This window comes from Mustela lutreola, chromosome 15 (genome assembly GCF_030435805.1).
Source record: "Mustela lutreola isolate mMusLut2 chromosome 15, mMusLut2.pri, whole genome shotgun sequence".
Taxonomy (NCBI): Eukaryota; Metazoa; Chordata; class Mammalia; order Carnivora; family Mustelidae; genus Mustela; species Mustela lutreola.
In genome coordinates this window covers 1,480,798-1,502,921 of record NC_081304.1, presented here as the reverse complement: position 1 = coordinate 1,502,921, position 22,124 = coordinate 1,480,798, and the positions used below count along the sequence as shown (strand labels likewise).

General features: G+C 61.3%; 1 protein-coding gene across 7 annotated transcripts in view; it reads right to left on the bottom strand.

Moving 5' to 3' along the window:
- SLC38A10 (solute carrier family 38 member 10) overlaps positions 1-18,738 on the bottom strand; it is a 40,389-nt gene extending 21,651 nt beyond the window's left edge. For 4 of the 7 annotated variants that reach the window (XM_059150140.1, XM_059150145.1, XM_059150142.1 and 1 more), the window contains exons 1-10: positions 18,337-18,738; positions 15,679-15,796; positions 10,661-10,706; positions 9,869-9,962; positions 9,477-9,620; positions 8,322-8,446; positions 5,548-5,650; positions 4,607-4,789; positions 1,522-1,633; positions 558-664 (exon numbers count right to left, since the gene is read on the bottom strand). In XM_059150140.1, coding sequence (XP_059006123.1) covers positions 558-664; positions 1,522-1,633; positions 4,607-4,789; positions 5,548-5,650; positions 8,322-8,446; positions 9,477-9,620; positions 9,869-9,962; positions 10,661-10,706; positions 15,679-15,796; positions 18,337-18,435 — 1,131 coding nt within the window. In that variant the 5' untranslated portion in view covers positions 18,436-18,738. Of the gene's footprint in view, positions 1-557; positions 665-1,521; positions 1,634-4,606; positions 4,790-5,547; positions 5,651-8,321; positions 8,447-9,476; positions 9,621-9,868; positions 9,963-10,660; positions 10,707-14,233; positions 14,383-15,678; positions 15,797-18,336 lie in introns of those variants that run through there. The other 3 variants (XM_059150143.1, XM_059150144.1, XM_059150147.1) reach the window with 2 other exon arrangements.
- Positions 18,739-22,124: the final 3,386 nt, after the last annotated feature.

Sequence of the window (22,124 nt, the reverse complement as noted above, 5' to 3'; positions counted from 1 at the left end):
CCGCTGACGGGGAAAGAGGCCTGGGCTCGGCCGGGCGGTGACGGCACTGACCTCTGTACGGGCTGTGGGTAAAAGCTCCCGCGCCCACGTGCTCCTCCTCTCGGACACGGGGACTCCTCTTCCAGAAAGCTTCCCACAGACATGTTCTCAAACGCATCCCAACACTCATGTACGTGGAGAATCGGCATGGTTTTCCCTTTGACACCAGAGCATGGCAGAAGTGACCCCGTGGACAGCCTCCTAGTGAGACAGTTGGGGATAGGAACGGGGAGGGGCCTGGAGTGTGCGACACACAGGCATGGATAGCCCTGTCACCACACACACACGTGCTTGGGGAAAAGCAGTTCGGTCTTCAACGCTCAGGCAAAGTAAGGTCTCACACACATAGGCACGCCTGCGCACCCTGGGCCCGTGGGAACCTCCATACGTACAGAGGTAGCCGCCTGGCCTGGTCCCGCATCTCCCAGACCTTCCGAACCAAGGGCCTCCTATAGGAAGAAACTCTCATCTGAGAGCGCGGCCCACACCAGTCCCGGGTGGGGCTGAGCGGCGCTCACCTGAGAGGAAAGGGTGTTCTTGTGGATTTTCTTATAGATCAGAGCCGGGCAGACGAAGCAGATGAGACTTCCCATCATCGCGCCCGTGAGGCCCAGGATCGTCTCCACTGGGAATGAGAAAGACAGGAGGGGGGTGAGCGCCAGGGGCTCCGGCAAGGCACGGAGCACAGGCTTTTGGCAAGCACAGGCAGGCAAGCCAGCCCTGCCTCCGGGCCTGGGGAACACGCGCCTCCGCAAGTCCAGCCTGTGTGCCCACAGGCACTTGAGGGGCATCCTGGCTGCTACGCGGGCATCGGGGAGCAATCCGCAGCCCCGTGAGAACCAGAGGCCCCAACCTCCCAGCCAGGAGTCCCAGGCAAGCTCCCTGCTCCCTGCACCTCAGTTCCTGGCCCGTGAAATGGGGGCAGCGTGACTCCCTCCCTTGCTTGCGTGAACCTCGGTGAGCCACGGGGAGCAGGTGTCCTCCCACGAGGCCCAGCACAGGGCGAGGCCTACAGCACCGCACTGGCTCCTCTCAGAGCCTCTGGGCGCCCAGCGGGGGCTTCTCGGATGGCTTGTCCTGAATCACCAACCTCCCCACCATGTGTGATTGCGCAAATCTCACTCAGGCCCTTCCCTGTCCCTTGGTGATGTGTCATCAAAACCAGGAATCAACCAACAGCATCCCCACCAAGTCCACCAACCAGGCTGGTGTCCTTGCGTGTCAGTCACTAGCTCAGCTTTGCACACGCCCACGGGTCCCTGAGGATACTACAGTGACCCACGCCTTTCCCGGGGAGAAATCGAAAGATTCACAGATGGCCTCTACATGTTTTTTAGGGACTAGAGAGGGTTGTGAGACTCTGGGTGTCGGCTGAACACGGAGACTCCAGGCAGCGCCAGCCCTGGGGTCCCTCCCTGTCACAGCAAGCACGGAGGACAGAGTGGGCGGGAAGCCAGTCCCCGGGGCAGTCTTCCCACTTACCGTTGGGGATCAGGATTCCACCCACCATGGTTCCAAACACGACTGAGAAGGTGAGGGCTTTGAACCGCAGGGGCGGCATGTAGCCTCCAGCAGCAAAGGTCCCATCTTTTTGCTGGGTGAGAGGAAACAAAAACAGAATGGTTTTGAAATGACTGATTGCCTCTCCGCCCTCCAGCAAGGATGCCCGTAAAGGGCTCTGCCGGTGGCCCAGGTAGGTGTGCATGGGAGGCCAGCAGGTGACTCCAGACACGGTATGACTTGGCTGAGCGGTGTTGCTGCGAGACGGTGACCCAACCAGTAACCCAGCCCAGCAAAGCTCCGGGCCGGGAAGGCCCAGGCTGCTCCTCACGCAGGCATGGGATGGAACAGGATGGAGAGTTTACAACTTTGTTTCGAAATGTTAGCAGCAGGACCTTCCATTTCCGTTGGGGCAGTGCACAAGCCAGATTAAAAACGGGACCACCAGAAGCCAGAGGGAGCTCCACAGAGCCAGGCTGATGGTTTCCGGGTACAGCAGAACCCCCCAGGGCACACACTCCCGTGCACGCTCTAATTTCCAGGTGCTTCGGAGAAGAAGGAAAGATGATAGGACATGATGTAACCAAACCCAAACTTACTCCTCCTCCAAGGCCCATTCACCAGAACCATCTTCTGGTCAGGTCGCCGGAGTGAAGCTTCTAGAGCACTACTGGGCACACAGGAAGGGCTGACCATGGTTCCTATTCCTGGGCTGGGCAATACCACTCCAGGGGAGTCTCAGAACCTTCCGTAACTAGAATTTTAAATCACCCCATTTCCATAATAGACCGTTGATGCAGGTGGCTTTCTTAGGATGGACTGGGGAGCGCTGCAGCCCAAATTTCTGATCGACCTTAGGATGACAGCTTGCACTGGGTCCGGCGAGGAGGGGCGTTGGGGCTACACCCTTTGACCCAAGAACTCCTGCCTACAAGTCTACCCGATACTCCAAGAGGAGAGGGAGAAGGGGCAGCGGTACGTGTGGTCGGGAGAGAGCACCCGTGGGAGGTCAAGCATGAAGGACCCACCGCGGCAGAGCCTCCCACAAAAGCTGGAAGAGCAAGAGCGAGGCGGCGTCACGGGTTTCCATGGAGACGCCCAGCGAAGGCAGGAGACTCAGCAAAAGGACTCTACAGAGACGCGCACAAACGCCACGTCAGCTGTGGGAGGACGGAGGGACGCAGGTGAATCTTCTTCCCTGATTTAACATCGCCTCTAATGCCACCGTGGACTGTTTCCTCAACGGTAAAAATTATATACAGAAACACAAATGCTGTTCACACACAGAGCACGTGTGCGCATCAAAGGGGGAAAGCTGGAGGCCAGCAGCTCACAGTGCGGGGGGGGGGGGGGGGCGGGGGGGGGAGACAAGAGCTGTCCCCACCGCTGCCCCCGAGGGACCAGGCATTAAATCGTGCCATGCCTGGTGCCCAGGTGCCTGCCCAGCTAATGGGGTCGGGAATGAGGGCTCGGACTGGATGGGGAAGGACGGCCCGTCCTTCAGGGCTTGGCTCCGCCACGAGGGGCCGTCTCGATGCACAATCAGCGGGAAGCTGCCTTGAGCGCAGGACAACCCTGTGGACAACGAGCCCAGTTCTAGCTGCTCCAAAGGCCCAGGGGCCCACCTTCTCCAGTGTGGCTACTGGACACACTGTCTCCTGGAGTTCTGAGAGCCCCTCCACCCCCTCACTCCCCACCCCCCACCCTGTGGCCTAAGCAGTTCCACGTGTGTGGCCACCAGGAGTCCCGGCTGACCGCAGACCACACTCAAGGACCTCCACCCAGAGACACAAGACACCGCCATGGAGAAAAACTGTGGGCGGGTCCGTGGGCTCCCAAAGTGGGCGCATCTCGGGGCACGTCTTGGGGCACAAGTTACACACAGACCTTCTATTTTTAACTTGGCAACAGCAAAGGAGACTCTTAGCTCCAACCCACACCTCTGAAAACTTCTCATTAAGGACTCAGTGGTTCATGCCCGCACACGCGGAAGTGAAGAGAACTCAGCCTCTCGTGCCGTCTCTGATCCAAACTGTTAAAATGTCCAGTTACATAAACGTAAAAGCAAAGTGCGCTGACCCCAGGGCCCAGATGTCAGTGCCTGCCTACGGAGCCGGCTCTTCCGCACTGCCAGCCCCCCCACACCCCTCGGGGTTTCCGCTCCACCTGATTCGGAGGCAGCAGCCGGGGGACTGAGGAGTCAGGGCTCCACGCCTCCCGTGTGGACAGACCCCTGTGTGCTCTGGCACGGTCTCTTTTCTTCAAAGCTGGTTTTGAAAAAATCCTGAAGGGCGCCTGGGTAGCTCAGTGGGTTAAAGCCCCTGCCTTTGGCTTGGGTCATGGCCTCAAGGTCCTGGGATCGAGCCCGGCATCAGGCTCTCTTCTCAGTGGGGAGCCTGCTTTCCCCTCTGCTGCTGCTCTGCCTCTTTGCCTACTTGTAATAGGGATTTTTTAAAAATATCCCTGTTAGAAGATTTCACTTTGGGGTGCCTGGGTGGCTCAGTCATTAAGCATCTGCCTTCAACTCAGGTCATGATCCCAGGGTCTTGGGATCGAGCCCCGCATCGGGCTCCTTGCTCGGCAGGAAGCCTGCTTCTCCCTCTCTCGCTCCCCCTGCTTATATTCCCTCTCTCGTTTTGTCTCTTTGACAGATAAATAAAATATTTTAAAAACATTTAAAAAATAAGAGATTTCACTTCAACCGAAGCTTTTCCATTTTTTTTTTTAATATTTTATTTATTTATTTGACAGAGAGAGATCACAAGTAGGCAGAGAGGCAGGCAGAGAGAGAGAGAGGAGAAAGCAGGCTCCCCGCTAAGCAGAGAGCCCGATGTGGGACTCGATCCCAGGACCCTGAGATCATGACCTGAGCCGAAGGCAGTGGCTTAACCCACTGAGCCACCCAGGCGCCCCAGCTTTTCCATTTTTAAGTAGAAAAAGCTCTCCCTGCCGCAGCCCAGAGAGCTAGAGAAGCGGCCCAAGCCAACAGAGCGGACACAGTGGAGGTCGGCAGGACAGCACTTTGCTGCTGGAGGGTCGCCTCAAGGGCCACGAGAGCCTTCCTTACCTGCTGCTCGAAAAGCAGTGTGTTCAAGGCCTGCCGACACGGCAGGATCATCATCGGGAAGCCCACGGCCACGGACATCATGAAGCCCACTCGCATCATCTCTGTCACCAGGTTGGAGGGAAAGTGCATCAGAACGTTGCCTGCAGTGGCCTCGGTGAAGCTCACATAGCCGAAGCAGCCGACCTGCGGGAGGGCGACAGTGGGGTGCACGATCATGGAGACAGCCCTGAGCAGCGTCCGCAGGACCACACCGCCCGTGGGACCGCGGGCCCACAGCCTACGTGCCCAGAAGGCCCGGCTGTCAGGAGGCTCCAGTCTGCCTCCCGCGCGGACAGCAGGCCCCAGGGCAGCGAGCTACCACGTGGAAAGGAAGCCTCAGGGCTCCCGGCAAGCCCCGCAGGGCGGCCAACCTTCCCCAAGGGCAACAGCCAAAGCCGGGCACCATGGGGCAAACCGTGCCCGCCATGGACGGCCACTCCCCGTGGACAACGCTGGGGAAGCTGAGGAGAGCACGGGCGCTCTGCGGCTCAGGGCCACGGGCCAGAGTGCGCACTGCTCATAGGACAAACGGCAACATGGGGACCCAAAGAAAAATCTACCCAAATCGAAGCTTATTTTTTTCCTCTGCTTTTTTTATGTCCCCATTTCGGTAAACAGACGGGGCTCTTTCCAGCGCAGATGAGCAAAGGTCTCAGAGAAGGAGTCAGGAGAGACTCCCGGCCAGCGTGATGGGGGCCCCTGGAACGGGAGAGATACGGCTGCCGCCCGGGGCAGAGCGTGTTTGCATTTGCGCGCGGCCTTGGAGCGGAGCCGAGGGGCGGGTCTGCCCCCGAGGCCACCGGGTCTCCGACAGGAAAGGAGCAAAGGGCAGGCCTGCAGGGGGTCGAGAGCCCAGTGGTTTCTGACACAGGAGAGGAGGGGACAGTTGAAGGGGCTCCTACCGTGACGTAGAAGGCGGTGACCACATTGAGGGAGCAGGCAAATATGGAGCTCATGGTTTTCACCGACGGCTCATCCAGGCTGTCGTAGGTGGGCAGAACCTGACTGTATAAACACCAGCGACTTCACCAAGCAGACTCCAGAGCAAGACACGCCCCTCTGCCTGCCCTTGTCCCCAGGTCCCCAGTCCCACCCCCCCCCCCGAGTCTCCAGCACGGTCCTTCCAATCACACCCGCCACCATGGTAACTCCAGGCTGCAGCTGAGGTGCCAGGCGGCAGTGAAGCCACACGTGTTTACAGGGGAGGCAGGAAGCAGTGCAGAGCGCCGCCGTCAAAAGAACAGAAAGTTAAACAAACATAAGCAGGGCCAGGCCACCTGCCCTCGCCTCAGCGCTGTCGGTCGGAGCCCACAGGGACAGAGAGGCAGCTTCTGTCCCACGCACAGCCCAGGGCCAGCGGCGCAGCGCTGCTGGGCGGTGGAAGGGACACGGCCGTCGGGCCCTCTGCAAACAGCGGACAGTCCCTGTGGGGAGCAGTGGGGAGGGCCAGGAAAAGGGGTGGGCAGCGGAGGTCTATGTGCAGCCGGGGAAGGGAAGCCGGGCTCAGGGGTGTCCAAACAGAAGGCGGCCACTCTCCCGCCCATGTACTGTGGCATCCCAGCGGCTGGGGGACAGAGCGCCACGGCCCGCGGTCATGCGTGCGGAATGCCAGCTGGCAGGGACGCGCCAGGATGCAGAAAATGGTCGCCAATAGATACACAAGCACAGTGGTAAGTGAAGCCAAACCCCGAAACCACCTTCAAGAAAGTAAGAGGAGACGTCACCGCAAAGCAAACAGGAACTGGTGGGAAGAACCGGCCAGCAGGAGCTCGGACACTGTCCCACTGGGACACCCACCGTGGCCAGGGGTCACCCTAGAGAGCTGCCCTCCCCTCGGCCCAGCTGGAGGGTGCCAGGGAGCACCGATCCGTGCAGCCCAAGCGGACGGCAGAGGGCCCACAGGGGACACGGCACCAACATCCCAGCGCCAGACGGTTCCTCGGGCTGAGCCAGGGTCCATACCAGCGAGTGACAACTCGGGGAAGCAGAGTCAGACACCCGGACGGGGACTTCCCCCGACCCCCGGCCCCCAGCACACACCAGGAGCTGCAGGTACCGTGGGGAGTGGGTCGTGCCCCACGCTGGCGCATGAACAAGTGCAGAAAGGCCCCCCCAATCCTGCCCGTGCCCCCGGAACAACTGCTGGGAGCCACAGACGTCCATGAGAACCACCTCGGCACCCCACAGAGCGTACCCAGACCGCCCACCTCGCCGAGCGGCCTCCAAGACTTGCTTTACCCGAGTCAGACAGAGCTTCCCACATGCAGCCCCAGCGCACAGACCCGGGCCTCCGTGTGGACCAGGCCCCTCTGCGCTCGGCACTCCCCAGGCTGCTTCTATGGGCCACAGGGCTTCGTGGTTCTGGACTCGATTACTAGGAAGTGAGACCATACAGGGCCAGACGGCAAGAGCAAAGCAGCGGCCTGGCCCACCCCCGCAGAAAGGACACCAGTCACGCAGGCAGTCACCCCGCAGGCCCGTCTCTCACGCACGCCCGTGCGGAGATGCAGCGGGAGTGGAGCGCTTGGTCTCCGCCCTTGGTAAATGCCTGTGTTTCTAAGGGGAGGTCCCCAAACCAGTCATACCAAGCTCTGTGGACGCCCTTGCCAGCCGCTCACTGGGGAGAACATGGGCGCTCTCCGTAGGGCCAATGCTCCCTTCGAGCAGGACAACCTTCCAGAACGTACCATCTGACCTAGGACCCAAACCCAACCGAGGTGGGCTGGCTACTCTGCAGCTGCCACCAAAAAGCCCGACCACTGGCTTCTGTTCTAAAAGCAAACTCACAGACAAAAAAGGACAACTGGTAACAAGGTATGCCGTGAGAGAGTGGAACTTCTGTCACCAAGTATAATGGGGACATTAAACAGCAAGAGTAGAGCGTGTTCTGGTGGAACCCAAGCTGCCAAGAGAGACAGTAAGTGGGAAATGACGATTTGGATCTCGCATGTGGGTGTAAACACAGCAGCACGAGCAAATTTTATCTGCCACATTAGTTTACGATTGGCACAATACAAGCCCACTGGAGCTGCGGGGGGGCTGGCAGAAGCGGGCCCCCCCGGGTACTGATGGTCTTTTCCCGTCCGTGCCGGATTTACGCCTCTCTTTTGAGCGGGTTACCGTTCCGACCGGGCATGAATCACTGGCTCTTGTCACTCGGTGGCGAAGGTAATGCTGCTGGAATTATGGAAATAGCCTGATCTGCATTCCCAGAGCTCTGCGTGCCAGAGAGAAAGCACACTCGCGCACGCGCACACGCCTCCGAAGGCGCCCCGGCGGCAGTCGGAAGTCAATGTTTGTGCAATTTCCTTTTAAATATTCTCACACGAACAGCTCAGTTCTGGCAAAATGCTTGGGACTGTGTGAATCAGATGGTTTTGGGCTGTTCTGTGTTCCCCACAGCCAACTCTTCTGGGGGGAGGGGGGCGTACTGGGCACTGTCCCCAGTCCTGCCAGCAGCACATCTCGGGAATAAAGTCGAGTTCTCTCTCGATAAAAATACACACAGCTCTCTCCCTCAGCTTGGAGGGGGAACAAGTCACAACAGAACGAGGCATCACACGATGGTGGCCCGCGTCGCCAATTCCAGACAAGAGAGGACGCCCATCTCCCCGCGACCCCCCGCCCCAAGGGACACCCCCATGCCTCGGGCCCCCGGGCAGCGGACGGTACTTACGACTGGCAGGCGAAGGACATGCCGAAGATGGGGATACAGCGGAAGACACCCTCCCAGCGCACGTAGCTGACGCGCTGCAGCCACTGCCCACCGAACAGGCCGTGCTTGAGGGAGGACAGCACGATCTGCACAGGGATGAGAAAGGCGAGCTCAGGGCAGATCAGCACACGGGATGCGAATCGGGACCCCCGCGCCGGGCGAGTACCGTGGCCCGGGCCACGCTACCGGAAGATGGCCGCACGCTCCCTGTGGCGAGACCTGGTGCCGCTGGCTGGGGTCCCGCACCCGTGGTTTCCTGCCCTGCGCTGTGCCACGAGCTGGACGCACACAGCCAGCGGGGCTTCTGAGGCAGCTGCCCATGCCCTGAACACACATGGCAGACGGGGCACAGTGAGGCCCACCTGCCACCCCCTTCTCAGTTGCCTGAGGGGACAGGACGGTCCCTGCAAACTGGGCAGGCCCTTCCCAGGCCCATCTGGACACTTTGTTCTTCTTTAAGTAGGGTCTGCGCCCAACACGGGGCTCAAACTCACGACCCTGAGATCACGAGCCGCACGCTCCACCGACTGAGGCCGCCAGCCCCCCCCACCCATTTTAAAAGACAAAGCCCCAGAGAACAGGGCTGTCTGGGGAACAGCGTGACCTTACTGGGCAGCCTTCCCAAGGAGGTCGCTGGGGTACTGGGAAGGGCTCAGCTTTCTTAGGAAAACCCATGGCAAAGGTTTCCACGCTGTTCACTCAGGAGTGGGCCCATCCGACCTTCACCATGATGGTCAGGCCCCGGGCTCAGACCCCATGGGCTCCCGCTCAGAGGCCTCCAGGCACGCGGTAGGACACAAGTGTTCCAAGCATGTACTCCACACCGGCCACCCAGAACTGGATGGCCAAGAATGTTCATCTAGAAAACCACCTGCCCCCTTGTGACCAGGCGTCGGCGCCATGAGTCCCGATCACTAAGTACACATGAAATGTCCGTCAAACGAGGAGCCTCCATACCTCGCTTCCTGGGGCATCGGCTGCACCCCTGCCTGGGCATCATCACTGCCCTGCCGGCCCAGGTCTGGGCGGCCCCCGTGCCCCGCCAGGGCTCACGGGCACGACTCCACCACTTGCCCGGCTTTCGAGCACCTTCCCGTCCCCGCCGGGAGCACTCACCACAAGCATGAACACGGTGTAGAACATGAGGGCCATGGCGCTGAAGGACTGGATGGAGGCCATCATGTTCCTCTGCAGGCTGAGCGGAAGCACGATGCACAGGGACACCGCGAAGAGCAGGAACATGCGGAAGGTGCCGACCACCTGCGGGGAGCCGAGCAGGCCGGGCAGGCGCCACCCCAGTGGCTCCCCAGAGCTTCCAACCTGCGGGCCTGGAACTAACCCCAAAGCGCCCAGAAGCTTCTCCTAACCTACCGCAGGCAGCTGGCCTCACCCTGCCCCTGCCCCTGCCCCCGGGGGCTGAGAGGCAGCCCTGCAGGGGTGTCGCCAGCAGCTGTCACACGAGCAGCCACAAGCACACCAAGGCCCCGGGCCCCTGCGCGTGTCCTCACCTGAAACCCAAAGAGCCGAGCAAAGAAGTTGGACCCCAAGTCGCCGATCACAACGTAGAAGGCCATGCAGGTCCCCAGCATCAGCCCGATCATGCTGCAGAGAACGAGGTCGGGCTGAAGGGCCCCGTCCTCACCGGACTCCGCCATCTCGCCTCCCACCCCCCACCGAGACCCGTCCCCACCACGCGGCTGGCCCGTGATCGCCGAGGCCGGCCGGAGGAAGAGGCAGTGTCCTGCAAACGCCCGCCTGCGGGCCTGGGCTGGGACCTGGGCGCTTCGCTCTTCCCAGCGAGCGGATGAACGCGCCCTGATGCTCCATGAGTAAAAAGAACCATCACCTGCCTTCAGAGGGCTGCTCCCCTGAGTCCACAATTCCCTAACTTACAAGCCTAAAAGGGCAACTTTCCATTTCCAGCAACGTTCTCATCTCACGAAAGTCTACTCCAAGGGGGGGGGGGGATAGGACCGTTCCACGCAGCCTCGAGGCAACCACGTGTGCGGCGGGGGACACATGGGGTTCGGGAGCGGGGCTGAGTTCCCCGAGTCCCCCATTCTCACATCCTCCCTAGCAGGACTTACATGGGTCTTCGGCCCAAACCCAAATTACTTTACGGTGCCCACAAATGCCACTTTCAACTACTAAGTGACACTCGAGAAAAGCACCACCGCGTAAAGCAGTCCAGGTCCGAGACGCGCGGCTCAGGGTGTGAAGGCCCTCAGGCTTCTCCTCGGGGCGGTGAAGGGGGGCAGAGGGGGCAGAGGGGGCAGAGGGGGGCAAGCACCAGCACGTACCTGGTCTCCACCACCATCTTCCCCGCCTTCCCGTAGGCGTGCAGCGCTGGCGCAGAGAGAGAGAAGCGGGGTCAGTCAGACAGCACGGACGCCACGCCCGCACACACCCCTGCGGGAAGCCTTGAAGGGCCCCTGGACAAAAACCTGCTGGTCTGGCATTTCGGGGGTGTAGGGAGGGCATTTTAAGATTCTGGTCCCATGCTTTTCTCGGGTCTACTCAACAAACGGAAACCACAGAGAAAAGAATAAAAAGGAGAGAAAGACACAGGCAGTTGGTTTTTTTCACTAGAAATAACCAAGGAGACCTGTCCCCGTGAAGCGGTGGTCCCCTGCTTGCGGCCGTGGGGGAAGGCCCGTGACCGAGGCCGCGCGGGCTCCCAGGTCGGGGTAGGCCGGGAAGCCAGGGAGGCTGGGGAAGCCCAAATCGGGGGTACGCCCAGTGCCCACGGGTCTCCACACTTCTGCGGCCCAGGCCAGAGGGACCTGGCTAAAGGCTTTAGGTTCACCCACTGTGATTCCAGAAGGAAACTCAGAGAATCCTTTCTAGTGGGGCACTTTGGGGGGCGAAGGGATAAGAGGTCTCAGGCCTGCCCCCCTCGAGGCAGACGATCAAGGAGCCGGGCTTGAGAACAGCGTGTCCCGCAGCGGACAAGAGAGGCCTGTCCCTCCTCCCTGACAGCAGAACTGCCCTGAGCAGCTGAGAGACGAAGGCAAGGCCCCCCCAGGACCTGACCGTGGCCCCGGGAAGTTCCCAACTCCCAGGAGCGGCCAGGAAGGAGAGCGCGCAACAGCACAGCCCAGCTTCCCTTTCCGAGGAGACTCAGAGAGCAGGAAACACGTAGCCAGTTGGTGCCTGCCACTTCCCAGTGACTTAGGAAGAGGGACAGTGTTGCCAAGTGCAGGGGAGCTTGGCACGTCACACACAGGACAGAGGCCATGAACAGGCAGAAGGCCAGTAAGCCACACCAGCCTTGAGGGGCATGCTTGCCTTCCCGGCTTGTCTGACTCGTCACAGACGCCAGGCCAAGCTGAGCCCTTCACAGACTAAGGACCCCAAGGCCTGCTGTCGCCCAAGGGAGGCGCTCTGAGGCTCCCAAGGACAGCCGTTGGGCAGCGCGCCTCCGGACGGGACCACATAACCCAGTGCCCCGCAGAGGTGGCCCCCTCCCAGCCGATCGTGCTCTGCGAGGAAGCCGAACAGCTACAGCGCATTCCAAATGCTCGGAGAAAACATTCCAGAACACACCTGCACCCTGGAGAACGGGGAACCGGAAAATACTTCAGCAAGTCAGGGGACCAAGATGGGAGGCGGCTCTCTTCACCCAGATACCCACAAGGACAACCCAACGGGACCGTCCCAGTTTCGGGCCGCCCCGCTCGGCCGCTTCCTTACCTGGGCTCCCCCACTCCCCACCTCCAGGGTGGATCCCTCGGCAACCTCCAACGCCGAGTCCCCAACAGAAATGCCCAGCAGCCCCCGCCTTAGCCTCCCACCTGGCATGGCTGAGCGGGCCCGGGACTGTCCCTCGGGGGAGGAACCACAGAGACGGGCCAGGCCCAGCCAGCCGGCAGGTATCTGAGGAGGGGTTCTGCCTCTCCCTGGGACGGACACTCTGCAGCCAGCAGCCGGGCCCTGCGGACCAGGAAGAGGTGTGGCCTCGGACCAGTCCAGCCAGTGCTCTCGTGCGGAGCGGGGACTGCTGTCAGGAGGCCTCTCCCGGTCCTTCCCTGGGAGGCCGGGCAGGAGCTTCTTCTCCTGGGAGCCACTGCCCGGCCTGTGGCTCCAAGGCTGCTGAGGACACAGGGCTGACGCTGAGACTTCCCGGTTCAGCGCAGGACCCTGATCCCATTCCCACTCTCTCCACCAGCTTTCCAAGCCTCCTCCTCACGAACGCCAGCATCAGCAGGGCAGAGAAGGTGGTTCACACACCAAACTGTGCTGCTCGAGACAGAAGGGTGACCTCAAGCCAGCCGCCCCTGGAGCCAGGCCTTGGACTACGTGATTCCCCAGTGCCACCTGCACAGAGGCCGGTAGAACGTCTGTTGGGCCAATGAGAGTATAGAGACCCCGGGCACCAGAAAGATTGGCTCCACAGCCCTCACGCCCGAGCCACATATCCACGCATGTAGGTCCCACGTCTGAAGACCGGCAGGGAGAAAACTGGCCAGACGGGCCCTCGGCAGGCCCTACCCCAGGCCCAGGAGTGGGTGGCAGGCTGACCAGGACCCCAGGACCCCAGACACAGTGCCGGAAGCATCGAGTGCACACAACGGGGAGCCCAGAGGCCACACTCAGCACAGTGGGGTCCGGGCCTTGGGGAGGCCCTGGGGGGCTGAGACCACTGCGGGAGGCTGACTGGCTGGCAGGGCCATCTTCCGAAAACGAGATTTAGAAAAGTCTCCATGAGGGCGCCCAGGTGGCTCCGTCAGTGAAGCGTCTGCCTTCAGCTCGGAGGATGATCTCAGGGTCCTGGGATCAAGTCCCGCGTCAGGCTCTCTGCTCAGTGGGGAGCCTGCTTCCCCCTCTGCTCCTCCCCCTGCTCGTGCTCTCTCTCTCTCTCAGATAAATAAATAAATAAAGTCTTTTTAAAAAGTCTACGCGAAACAGAATGCACACGGCGAGGGAGGAGCAGGTGAGACGCGGGGGACATGCGCCGACCTGGCGCAAGCGCAGCCGCCAGACCACCACAAACACACGGAAGCTCTACCAACAGACACGGCCCAAGCGCCGTGATCCCCGCCGGGAGGGCACCCTCCCCAGCAGACACCGCACACCGCTCACGGGGAAGGGGCGACACTGGGGTCACCGCTGGGGCTCACCAAACTGAGGCACGGTGGCAGTCTCACCGGCGTCTGCACGTGCAGACATCCTCCGTGAAACCAGCCCCGCGCACACCCCACCCCTGCCATGGAGCTGCGTCGGCCCCTCTGGGCCCCGCTCTGTCTCCAGGTCTGGCCGAAGGCCACAAGGCCACATGCCTGCCCCCAACCTTCCTGGCGCCCACGGATCCAGCAGACAACGCGTGTTGGGGCCGGGGGCTCTGCCAACAGAGGCTGCTTATCCCGAACCCCAGGGCCGCAGGTCTCAGGCCACCCTCTCCAACTGTGCTGCAAGCTCGCACGGGGTTTCTGGACCAGGAGAAGGCAGAGCGTGAGAAGAAAAGGCCCTTTCAGTAAGCCTGCCCCGGCGCGGTGGGGCCGCCGACCAACAGCGCCCTAGAGAATCTCGTCTCTTCCCGTGCGCGACTCCCATGCAAGTGGCGGGGCCTCTGTTTCTGAGCGACAGTGCGGGGCCCGAGGCTGGACCCAGGGCATCTGACGCTGCCCACGGGGCCACACGGTCTGTGGGAGCTCGCGCGACGGAGCTGTCTCGCTCGCAAAGGCACAACTGAGGACGGCCGGTGGACCGGGACCGTCTTTGCTTCCAGCAGCTGGGCTCCAGTCACGGTGAGCAGCCCCGGGCAGCAGCCCCGGGCAGCCACATTCGAGGGTGTCCCGTCTGCTTTCCTGGCAGACGCTCTCATCCAGCCAAACCGGTTTGCCTTCTCAGGGACTTTCGAAGAATACTCAGACCGCTGTCCAAAGCCACCAGTCTCCGCGGTCTAGGGTCACATATCCTCTGTCATGGCCCAGCCAAGGCCTTTATGGGACGTTTGCTCCGGGAACCCCGCCAAATGGTGACCCTCAGAGGGGAGAAAAAGATCACCCCAAAAGTCACAGCCCTGCAGGTGGAGGAAGGGACGCCCCGGAGCACACGTCATCCCGAGCTGCGGGAGGTGCTCTCCGCGGGATCCGTTCACCTGTAACTGCGACCTCCTGGCGTGGCTCTGGCACCGAGAGCCTGACAGCAAGGTTCGCACGGGCAAGGAGGGAAGGAGGCGCGCCTTCAGCTCTGTGCTCAGAACAGACGCCAGGACCGCGGCACTGACGCAAAGCAGACGAGCTGGGAGGAAACCAGAGGTGGCACCGCCACAGCCCACGCGCGAGGACCCTGCACGTGTTTTTGTTCTAGTTGGCCCCTTGGAGCGCGCACGCCACTTCCTCTCGCCACCGCCTCTCCGCTCTGAGAGCACAAGCGGACCAGTGTCCCGGCCACACACTGGCAGCGGGGTGGGAGGGGGGGCTTCCATCCGGGGCCCAGGGCTTCTCCCCAGCTCCTGAGAGCCCCCAGGCCAGATCTCGCCAGCACAGCAGCCTGAGGGTGGCGGGAAAGTCGGGCCCCTGCCCTCCGAGCCGAGCGCCCCAGGAAACAGTGCAAACCAAAAGGAATTAGAAAGCACAGCCTCCTGGCCCTTGGCCAAAATCGAAGGAAAAGGACCTACAGGAAATGAAATCACAACCAAGAGCATCAGGAAACAGCAGTGCTAGAGAGACAGGGGCTGGATCCCGGCCACCGGCCCGGGCGGAACGGCCATCTCCTCCACGACATTCAAAGTAGCAAAGCACCACAGCCCCCAGCAGGCGGCCCCAAAGGAAGGCTCCGGGTGCTCAGGAGAGGCAGACAAGGAGCAAGTGCACAGGGGAGCAGGGGGCCGCTGGTCCTGCCTGAATGTCCAAGGGGAGGCCCTCTACAGGTGTTTGCATCAACGGAAAACAGGAAAGCAAGTCTCACCTCCTCAGGGAAGACCATTGCCTCTAGTAACGGTTTTGAAAAACGGCATTAAATTTTAAAATAAGTGGCGCATGGGTGGCTCAGTGGGTTAAAGTCTCTGCCCAGGCTCCTGGGATCGAGCCCCGCATCGGGCTCTCTGCTCAGCGGGGAGCCTGCTGCCCCCTCTCTCTCTGCTGCCTCTCTGCCTGCTTGTGATCTCTGTCTGTCAAATAAATAAATAAAATCTTTTTTAAAACCTTTAAAATAAGGAAGAAAACCTGCTGTTCAAGGAGCTCTTTAAGCATGAAGTGGAAGGAAAGTAAGTAAAAAAAGGAGCAAGGCCCCAACGCCCAGATCGCGAACGCTGCACTCCCCAGGCAAGGGCTCGGGGGCGCCCAGCCGCCGTGCCCAGCGCCACCGTCCTCACCCAGGCCCGCGTACGTTCTCCGTTTGCTCAGGCTGGCGGATTTCACCAGGAACATGCAGGACTGGTGCGTCATCCAAGAGCAGAAAACCAACAGCAGGGCCCCCAGGACGATGCCACACTGGAGGGGAGGGAGACAAAAAGACAAAATAAAGTGACCCGATGCTGCCGCCTCACCCGCGTGACTCCCGAGCACCCCCTCGGCCTCCCTCGACCCTCGCCAATGCCAGGCCCCAGCTCTGCCTCACTCCCCTGCCTACAGGTGACAATTCCCAGCACTGAAAGGGACCAATTCCCTACATGTGGTGACCACGCGCTTTGTGACCCTGAAAGAATGCCAGAGACGCCACTGCCTCCGCGGCCCCGCCGAGTCTTACCGCGTAGCTAGCGACGCGCTGCCAACCACCGCCCCTGCCCGCGGCTCCCTGCGAGCACCCCCCACTATGCCGCCTTCCAGCCCCCTGGACCAGCAGCCAGCAGCGGTGAACACACTCTTGCGGGAAGAGATGAAAAATCACATTGTCGCCTTTCTTAGCCCTTGACAGACACCCTCCGACCCAGCCATCGCACTCCTCGCGATTCCCCCGGAAGAAGCGCACGTGTTCACGCAGACACCTGTCTGCCGGTGTTTAGAGGGGTTTATCCGTGATCTAAAAGCCGAAGAAACAAGTGTCCTACCGGCCTCTACTGGAGGTGAGCGTACACCCCGCCCTTGAGAAACACCCCCGGGAAACGCGCACAGAGCGTCCGAGCCCGTGTGCGGTGTTCACGGAACCACAGGCAGGCGACGCCGTGGATGCCGAGCGGAGGCAGAGGACTGAAACCGGCACAGCCGCAGCAGGGTCACTAGGTGACACGAGAGGGCACGCAGGAGTCCGCAGCAGGGACACCAGGTGACATGCAGGAGTCTGCTTCCACGACACGGGTGCACTGCTCTGCGGCGCCGCAGGCGGGATGGTGGCCCGGCGGGAGGGTGCGGGGTGCTGGCCGTGCTCTGCTCCTTAAGTTGGGAGTTAGTGCCCTGTGTTCGTTCACTTTTTAAAAAATCACCAAGAACACACCCAAGAGCACACTTCTCTGTATACGTGTCACACTTCAGTGAAATGTTAATTTATTTTGGAAAGTACCCAAGCAAACAGAAAGAACCCCAAAACCATGACACGGCTGTCGGACACCAACTACACACGTCCTCAAACTGCCCCTGGCCTGCCGTGGTGCCCCAGCCGAGGCCTTCCTGGGGAGCAGGTGCTGCGCCCACATGAGAGGCTGCGCCCGCTGGGCCAGGCCCTCAGCACAGGGGACCCCCTGCGGTCCTGTGCTCCCACGCAGGCCTCCACCACTAAGCGGGAGCCTTCCTGGGCACGTTAGCCTGGCGGGGCCTCGTGCCCACCACGCGCCAGACCCAGATCTGCGCTGGGCTGAGTCACCGGGGTCCGAAAGCTGCCCAGGAGCCCCCGCAGAGCCGTGGGGCCACGGCACTTTACAGACCCGTGTGGAGGAGGGCAGCCTCGGACCCACAGAGACCCAAACACACACGGGCCGGGACGCGGATCCCGGGCAAGTCTCCGTGCAGCCTGGGGCCCACAGTCCTTCCAGAAACGCCCGCGAGTGGCCGGGCACGCTGGGGCTCAGTGTGAGGTCACAGGGGCTGCCCCTGGTTCTACAGCGGCCAGAGTCCCTGTCCTCCTGCCCGCCGTCTGCCGGCACAGTCCCCACAACTCGCCTGGGAACTGGGAAGCAATTCAGGCCGCGGGGCTGAGGTGGGGGATTAATAATCTCCAGATTTTAAAGAAAAAAAAAAATGGTGCTATTTTTACCCCGAAGATGCTAAGTACGAAAATGCAAAGTGTTTAGCCTAAAATTAAACGGCGGCGCCCACTTGATTTCCACTTCTCCCTGCCTGGCTTCATCCCCAGACTGGTCCGCCGCAGCCTCCCGCCGGCCGCCCCCCGACACGCGCGGCCCCCGCCAGGGCGCAGGGCGCAGCAAGCCCCGCCCGGGCCCCCGTGAGCCCAGGAGCTGGGCTCGAGGGAACGAGGGGCCCGAGCCGAGGCGCTCAGCAGCCTCCCCTGGGCGAAGCGCCGGAGACCGGTCCGCGGGCGAAGACCCGTCCGCGGGCGGACCCCACGCAAGCCGGGGGGTGCAGCCCCGCGGGCGCGGCCCTTCTCCCCGCGGCCGCACCGTCGCGTGGCGCCGATTCCAGGGGCTTCTGGGCGGAGCGGACACTCACGTGCGGCCCAGCCCAGTGGGCGAACTCGGGGGTCACCTCGGCGCCCCCGCCCCCGCCCCCCCCGCAGGCCCGCAGCCGGGCGCCCCGCAAGCGAGCGCGCGCTCGGGTCAGAGGTGTGGAAAGGGCCGGCTCCGCCCGGGGCCGACCCCAGATGTCCGGGTCGCGAGCGTGAGCCCCGCGTTGGGCCTAAAGATCGCTTCAAACCCCCCCAAACCCCAAAAGCCCCGATAACAAGGAGACACGGAGACGCGCAGGGACCCCGCGGCCGGCCCCGCGCCCGAGCCGCGCCCGAGCCGCGAGCCGCGCGGACGCTCCCACGCCGCCCCCGGCTCCGAGCCCGCCCGCGCCGCCCCGGCCCGACGCCCGCCGGCCGCCCGCGCCCCCGCCCAGCGCCCCCGCCGGCCCGCGGCGACCCCGCGCGCTGGACGCACCTGCTTGAAGCAGAAGGGCATGGTGAGCACACTGACCCCCACGATGCTGTTCACTATGTTCGTGATCAGCCCCCAGTTGGAGGCGGCGGCCGCGGTCATCGCGCGGGGCTTAGGGCCCGGGCGCCCCGGTCCGAGGCCCTGGGAGCACCGGGGATGCGAGACCCTGACACGGACGGGCGACGGCCTGGAGGCGGCGGCCTCGCGCGAAGGCGGCAGGGACGGTCAGCCTCCAGACCCCGCCAGGCCCTGCGGCGGCCTCATGGCCTCGTCCCCCACTCGCTGTCGCCGGCCGCCTCGGGGTCCCGGCGCCCAGACGCGGAAGCGCAGCCAGAGACCGACCCGGGCCGCCTCGGCCGCTCTCCACGACCGCCTCTCAGCGCACACTTCCGCCTTCCGCAGGCTTCCCTGCCCGGAAGTGACGGCGCGAGGCGGGGCTCCGCGCGCACGCACCAATGAGAGGCCGGCCTGGCAGGGCCCGCGGGGCTGGCGAGGGGAAGGCTGCGGCGTGGCCCGGAGAGGCGGGCCTCGGCGGACCGCAAGCCAATGGGAAGCGGGTGCGGGCTTCCGGGGGCGGGGCCCGCGGCGGGGGGCGGGGGCGGGGCCTGCCCGGCTCTGCGGTCCGGCCCCGGTCCCGAGCTTCAGGCGGCTTCGCCCGCGGGTCTGGTCCCTCGAGCCTCGCCTTGCAGGGGCTGCAGGACAAGGTCGGTGGGGTCAGGCGAGAAGCGCGGCGCCTTCGGAGGAGAGCGGTTGGAAGGGTTCACCTTCAGCGGTTACACCGGGACGGATGTGCGGGCGCGCGCTCGGGACCCGGGCCGGGGGCCGGGGGCCGGGGCTGGGGCCGGGGCTTGCTGGCGGGGGAGCTGCGCCCTGAGCCTGTTCGGAGGAGCGGGCACCCCGGGTTACGCGGGACACGCGCAGGCGCAGGGCGGCTTGGCGACCCCGCCAGGAGCACACAGCTCGCAGGAGAGAGCGTGGCACCCGCTCCCCGGGCCGGCCCCTCGGAAGGGCACGCGGGTCGGCGCCCTGCGGGTCTGACGTCCCAGCGGCGCCGGAGCAAAGGCCACGCGCCGAGAGGACAGCAAGGTTGGGGAACAGAAGGGCCGGAGAAATCTAGGAGGGCTTCCAGAAGGAGGTGGCTTCTCCGCCGGGCCTGGAGAAACAGATGGGACTGGAGGAGGAAGGGCTTGGGGAGGGGAGAGAACAGAGAAAAGCCCTGATGCGTTTGTGGATTCCCGGCGCCGGCAGATGCTCACCGTGTGTCCGCTGAAGGCATGCACGGCCACGGAGGGCCCGGAAGGAAGGGCCTTCTCAGGACCACGCAGGTAATTCGAAGCAGGGTGGACCGCCCCAGGAACCTGAGGCTGCTGGGAGAGGGTAGAGGGGCGCCCCGGGTTGTGGACACCCAGAGGACCTTATGTCTTTTTTTTTTTTTTAAGATTTTATTTATTTATTTATTTGAGAGAGAGAGAGAGAATATGAGAGGGAGAGGGTCAGAGGGAGAAGCAGACTCCCCAGTGAGCAGGGAGCCCGATGTGGGACTCGATTCTGGGACTCCAGGAGCATGACCCAAGCTGAAAGCAGTTGCCCAACCAACTGAGCCACCCAGGCACCCAGGAGGACCTTATGTCTTAGAACAGAAGCTGGTTCCTCAGCTCCACTCTCCCAGCCACTAGGTAGGGAAAGCTCTGTAGCACCCCCAGGCACCAGGGGAAGAGGAGGGAATGCCAGGTCAGGAGTACTTAATGCAGGGGCACCTGGGTGGCACAGTCCCGGACTCTTGGTTTTAGGCTCCGGTAGTGACCTCGGGGTCCGGGGATCAGCCCCCAGGCCCAGCGCCGCACTCAGCCTAAAGAGACTCCTCTCCCTCCCCCTCTGCTCTCTAAAGTAAATAGAATCTTTAAAAAAATAAATAAATAAGTTCTTATTTCAAAGCCACAATAGTACGTGCCATTCATTGCCCTTTATATAAATCACACATACGTTCTGTAACCTTTTTCACTTTTATGATGGAGTATGAAGCTTGAAAGTATGTGTTAATAGAGAATAAGGAATACTCATGACTCCACCATTCGGCTCTAAGACGGAAACTTAGACGTACCCTTTGGTGGTGTCTCCATGCCTCCCCCTTCCTGTCCCTTCGCAGCTGTCCTGGGATCGTGATTACCCTGACGTTATCACTCCCGTGCTTTCCTTTAGAGAGGTTTACCGCCCGTGGGCATGTGCCCAGACTGTGGGGGACATTACAGCTTGTGTCCTCGTGTTCATTTACGCAGTCTCCCAAGTTTTGCCAGCATGTACGGCTGCCTAGGACAGAGAGCGCACTTCGCAGCCTCCTTTGCAGCTACGGGTGCTTCTTCCTACGGTCTGCAGCATCGAGGTTGTGGGAGGAAGCCGTCTTGGGCCATGCGGACCGTGGTGGGAGTGGACCAGCAAGCTAGGAGGAGCCTGGATCTCTGGATCTCTGGACAGCATCACGGAGCAGAGCCGCCATCCCAGCCCCTAGCTACGTCCTCCATACCAGGGAGAGACAAGCCACCCCCTTTAAGCCATTGTTACTTTGGACTTTGCTGCAAGAAGCCAAAAGTTATAGCCTAACTAATTGAACTGCGTGTTGGGGTAGAGCGTTTTTGCATTTTTTATTTTTATACTAATGGGTTTATACATATGTGTTCTTTTGCAACTTCCTTTTTCACTCAGCTGTTGGCAAGATTCATTGTCAAATCGCTCCTCAGAGCCATTCATTTTTGCTCTGGAATTCTATTGTTCAAACGGCCCAAGATACATGTACTCACGCGCCTGCTGAGGGCACCAGAGCCGTCCCGATATTCGCCCTTAGAAACAGTGGTGCAGTGAACGTTAGTGCTGGTCTCTGTCCTCCCGTAGAGTTTCTCTAGAGCAGACCTGTAGAAGTGGAATTGTAGATTCAAGACTATGCACACCTTTGATGTTACCAGATTTCGCCAAAGGGCTGTTCAAAGTACTTACGAGGACTCCTTTACATCAGAGGCTGGAAAACTTTTTTCAGTAAAGGGATAGTAGGGGCACCTGGGTGGCTCCGTCGGTTGAGCGTCTGCCTTCGGCTCAAGTCAGGATCCCCGGGTCCTGGGATCTAGTCTCGCGTTGGGCTCCCTGCTTAGTGGGGAGCCTGCCTCTCCCTCTCCCTCTGTGTGCTCACTGGCTCTCTCTGTCTCTCAAATAAATAAATAAATCTCTCTTTTTTTAAAGATCTAGACAGCATATATTTCCTGCTTGCCATATGGTCTCGGTCACGACTCTTCGGTTCTTCTGTTGTAGCTCTAAAGCAGCCCTCACCAGTACCTACCAGAGGAGTATCTGTGTTCCAATAAAACTTTATTTATAAAAGCACTGGCTGGCCCAGTCTGGCTGAAGGCTGTACATTGCAGTCCCCTGCTCCAAACTGTCACCTTCCTTTGGTATCATCAGGGTGGCCAAGCTGGTGAATAAAACGAAATCTCATCGTGGTTTTACTTTGTTCTCCTTAATTGCAAATGAAGTTAATCACCCTACTCAAATGTCATCGTCCATTTATATTTCTTTTATCGAATGCCTGTTCCTTTTCACCCATTTTTTTCTAAAGAGCTGTTCATATTTGTTCTTATGAATTTTGAGGAATTCTGTGTGCTTGATCACTAACGCTGTGCCCCTCGACTTGGGTCTCCTACTTGCTCCTCGCTGTTGGTCTTTCACTGCTGTCGGGACCAATCACTGTCAACTTACCAGTTCACCCAGCAGAAACCCCTTCCCTCACAGTTCCGTAGGTCGGAAGT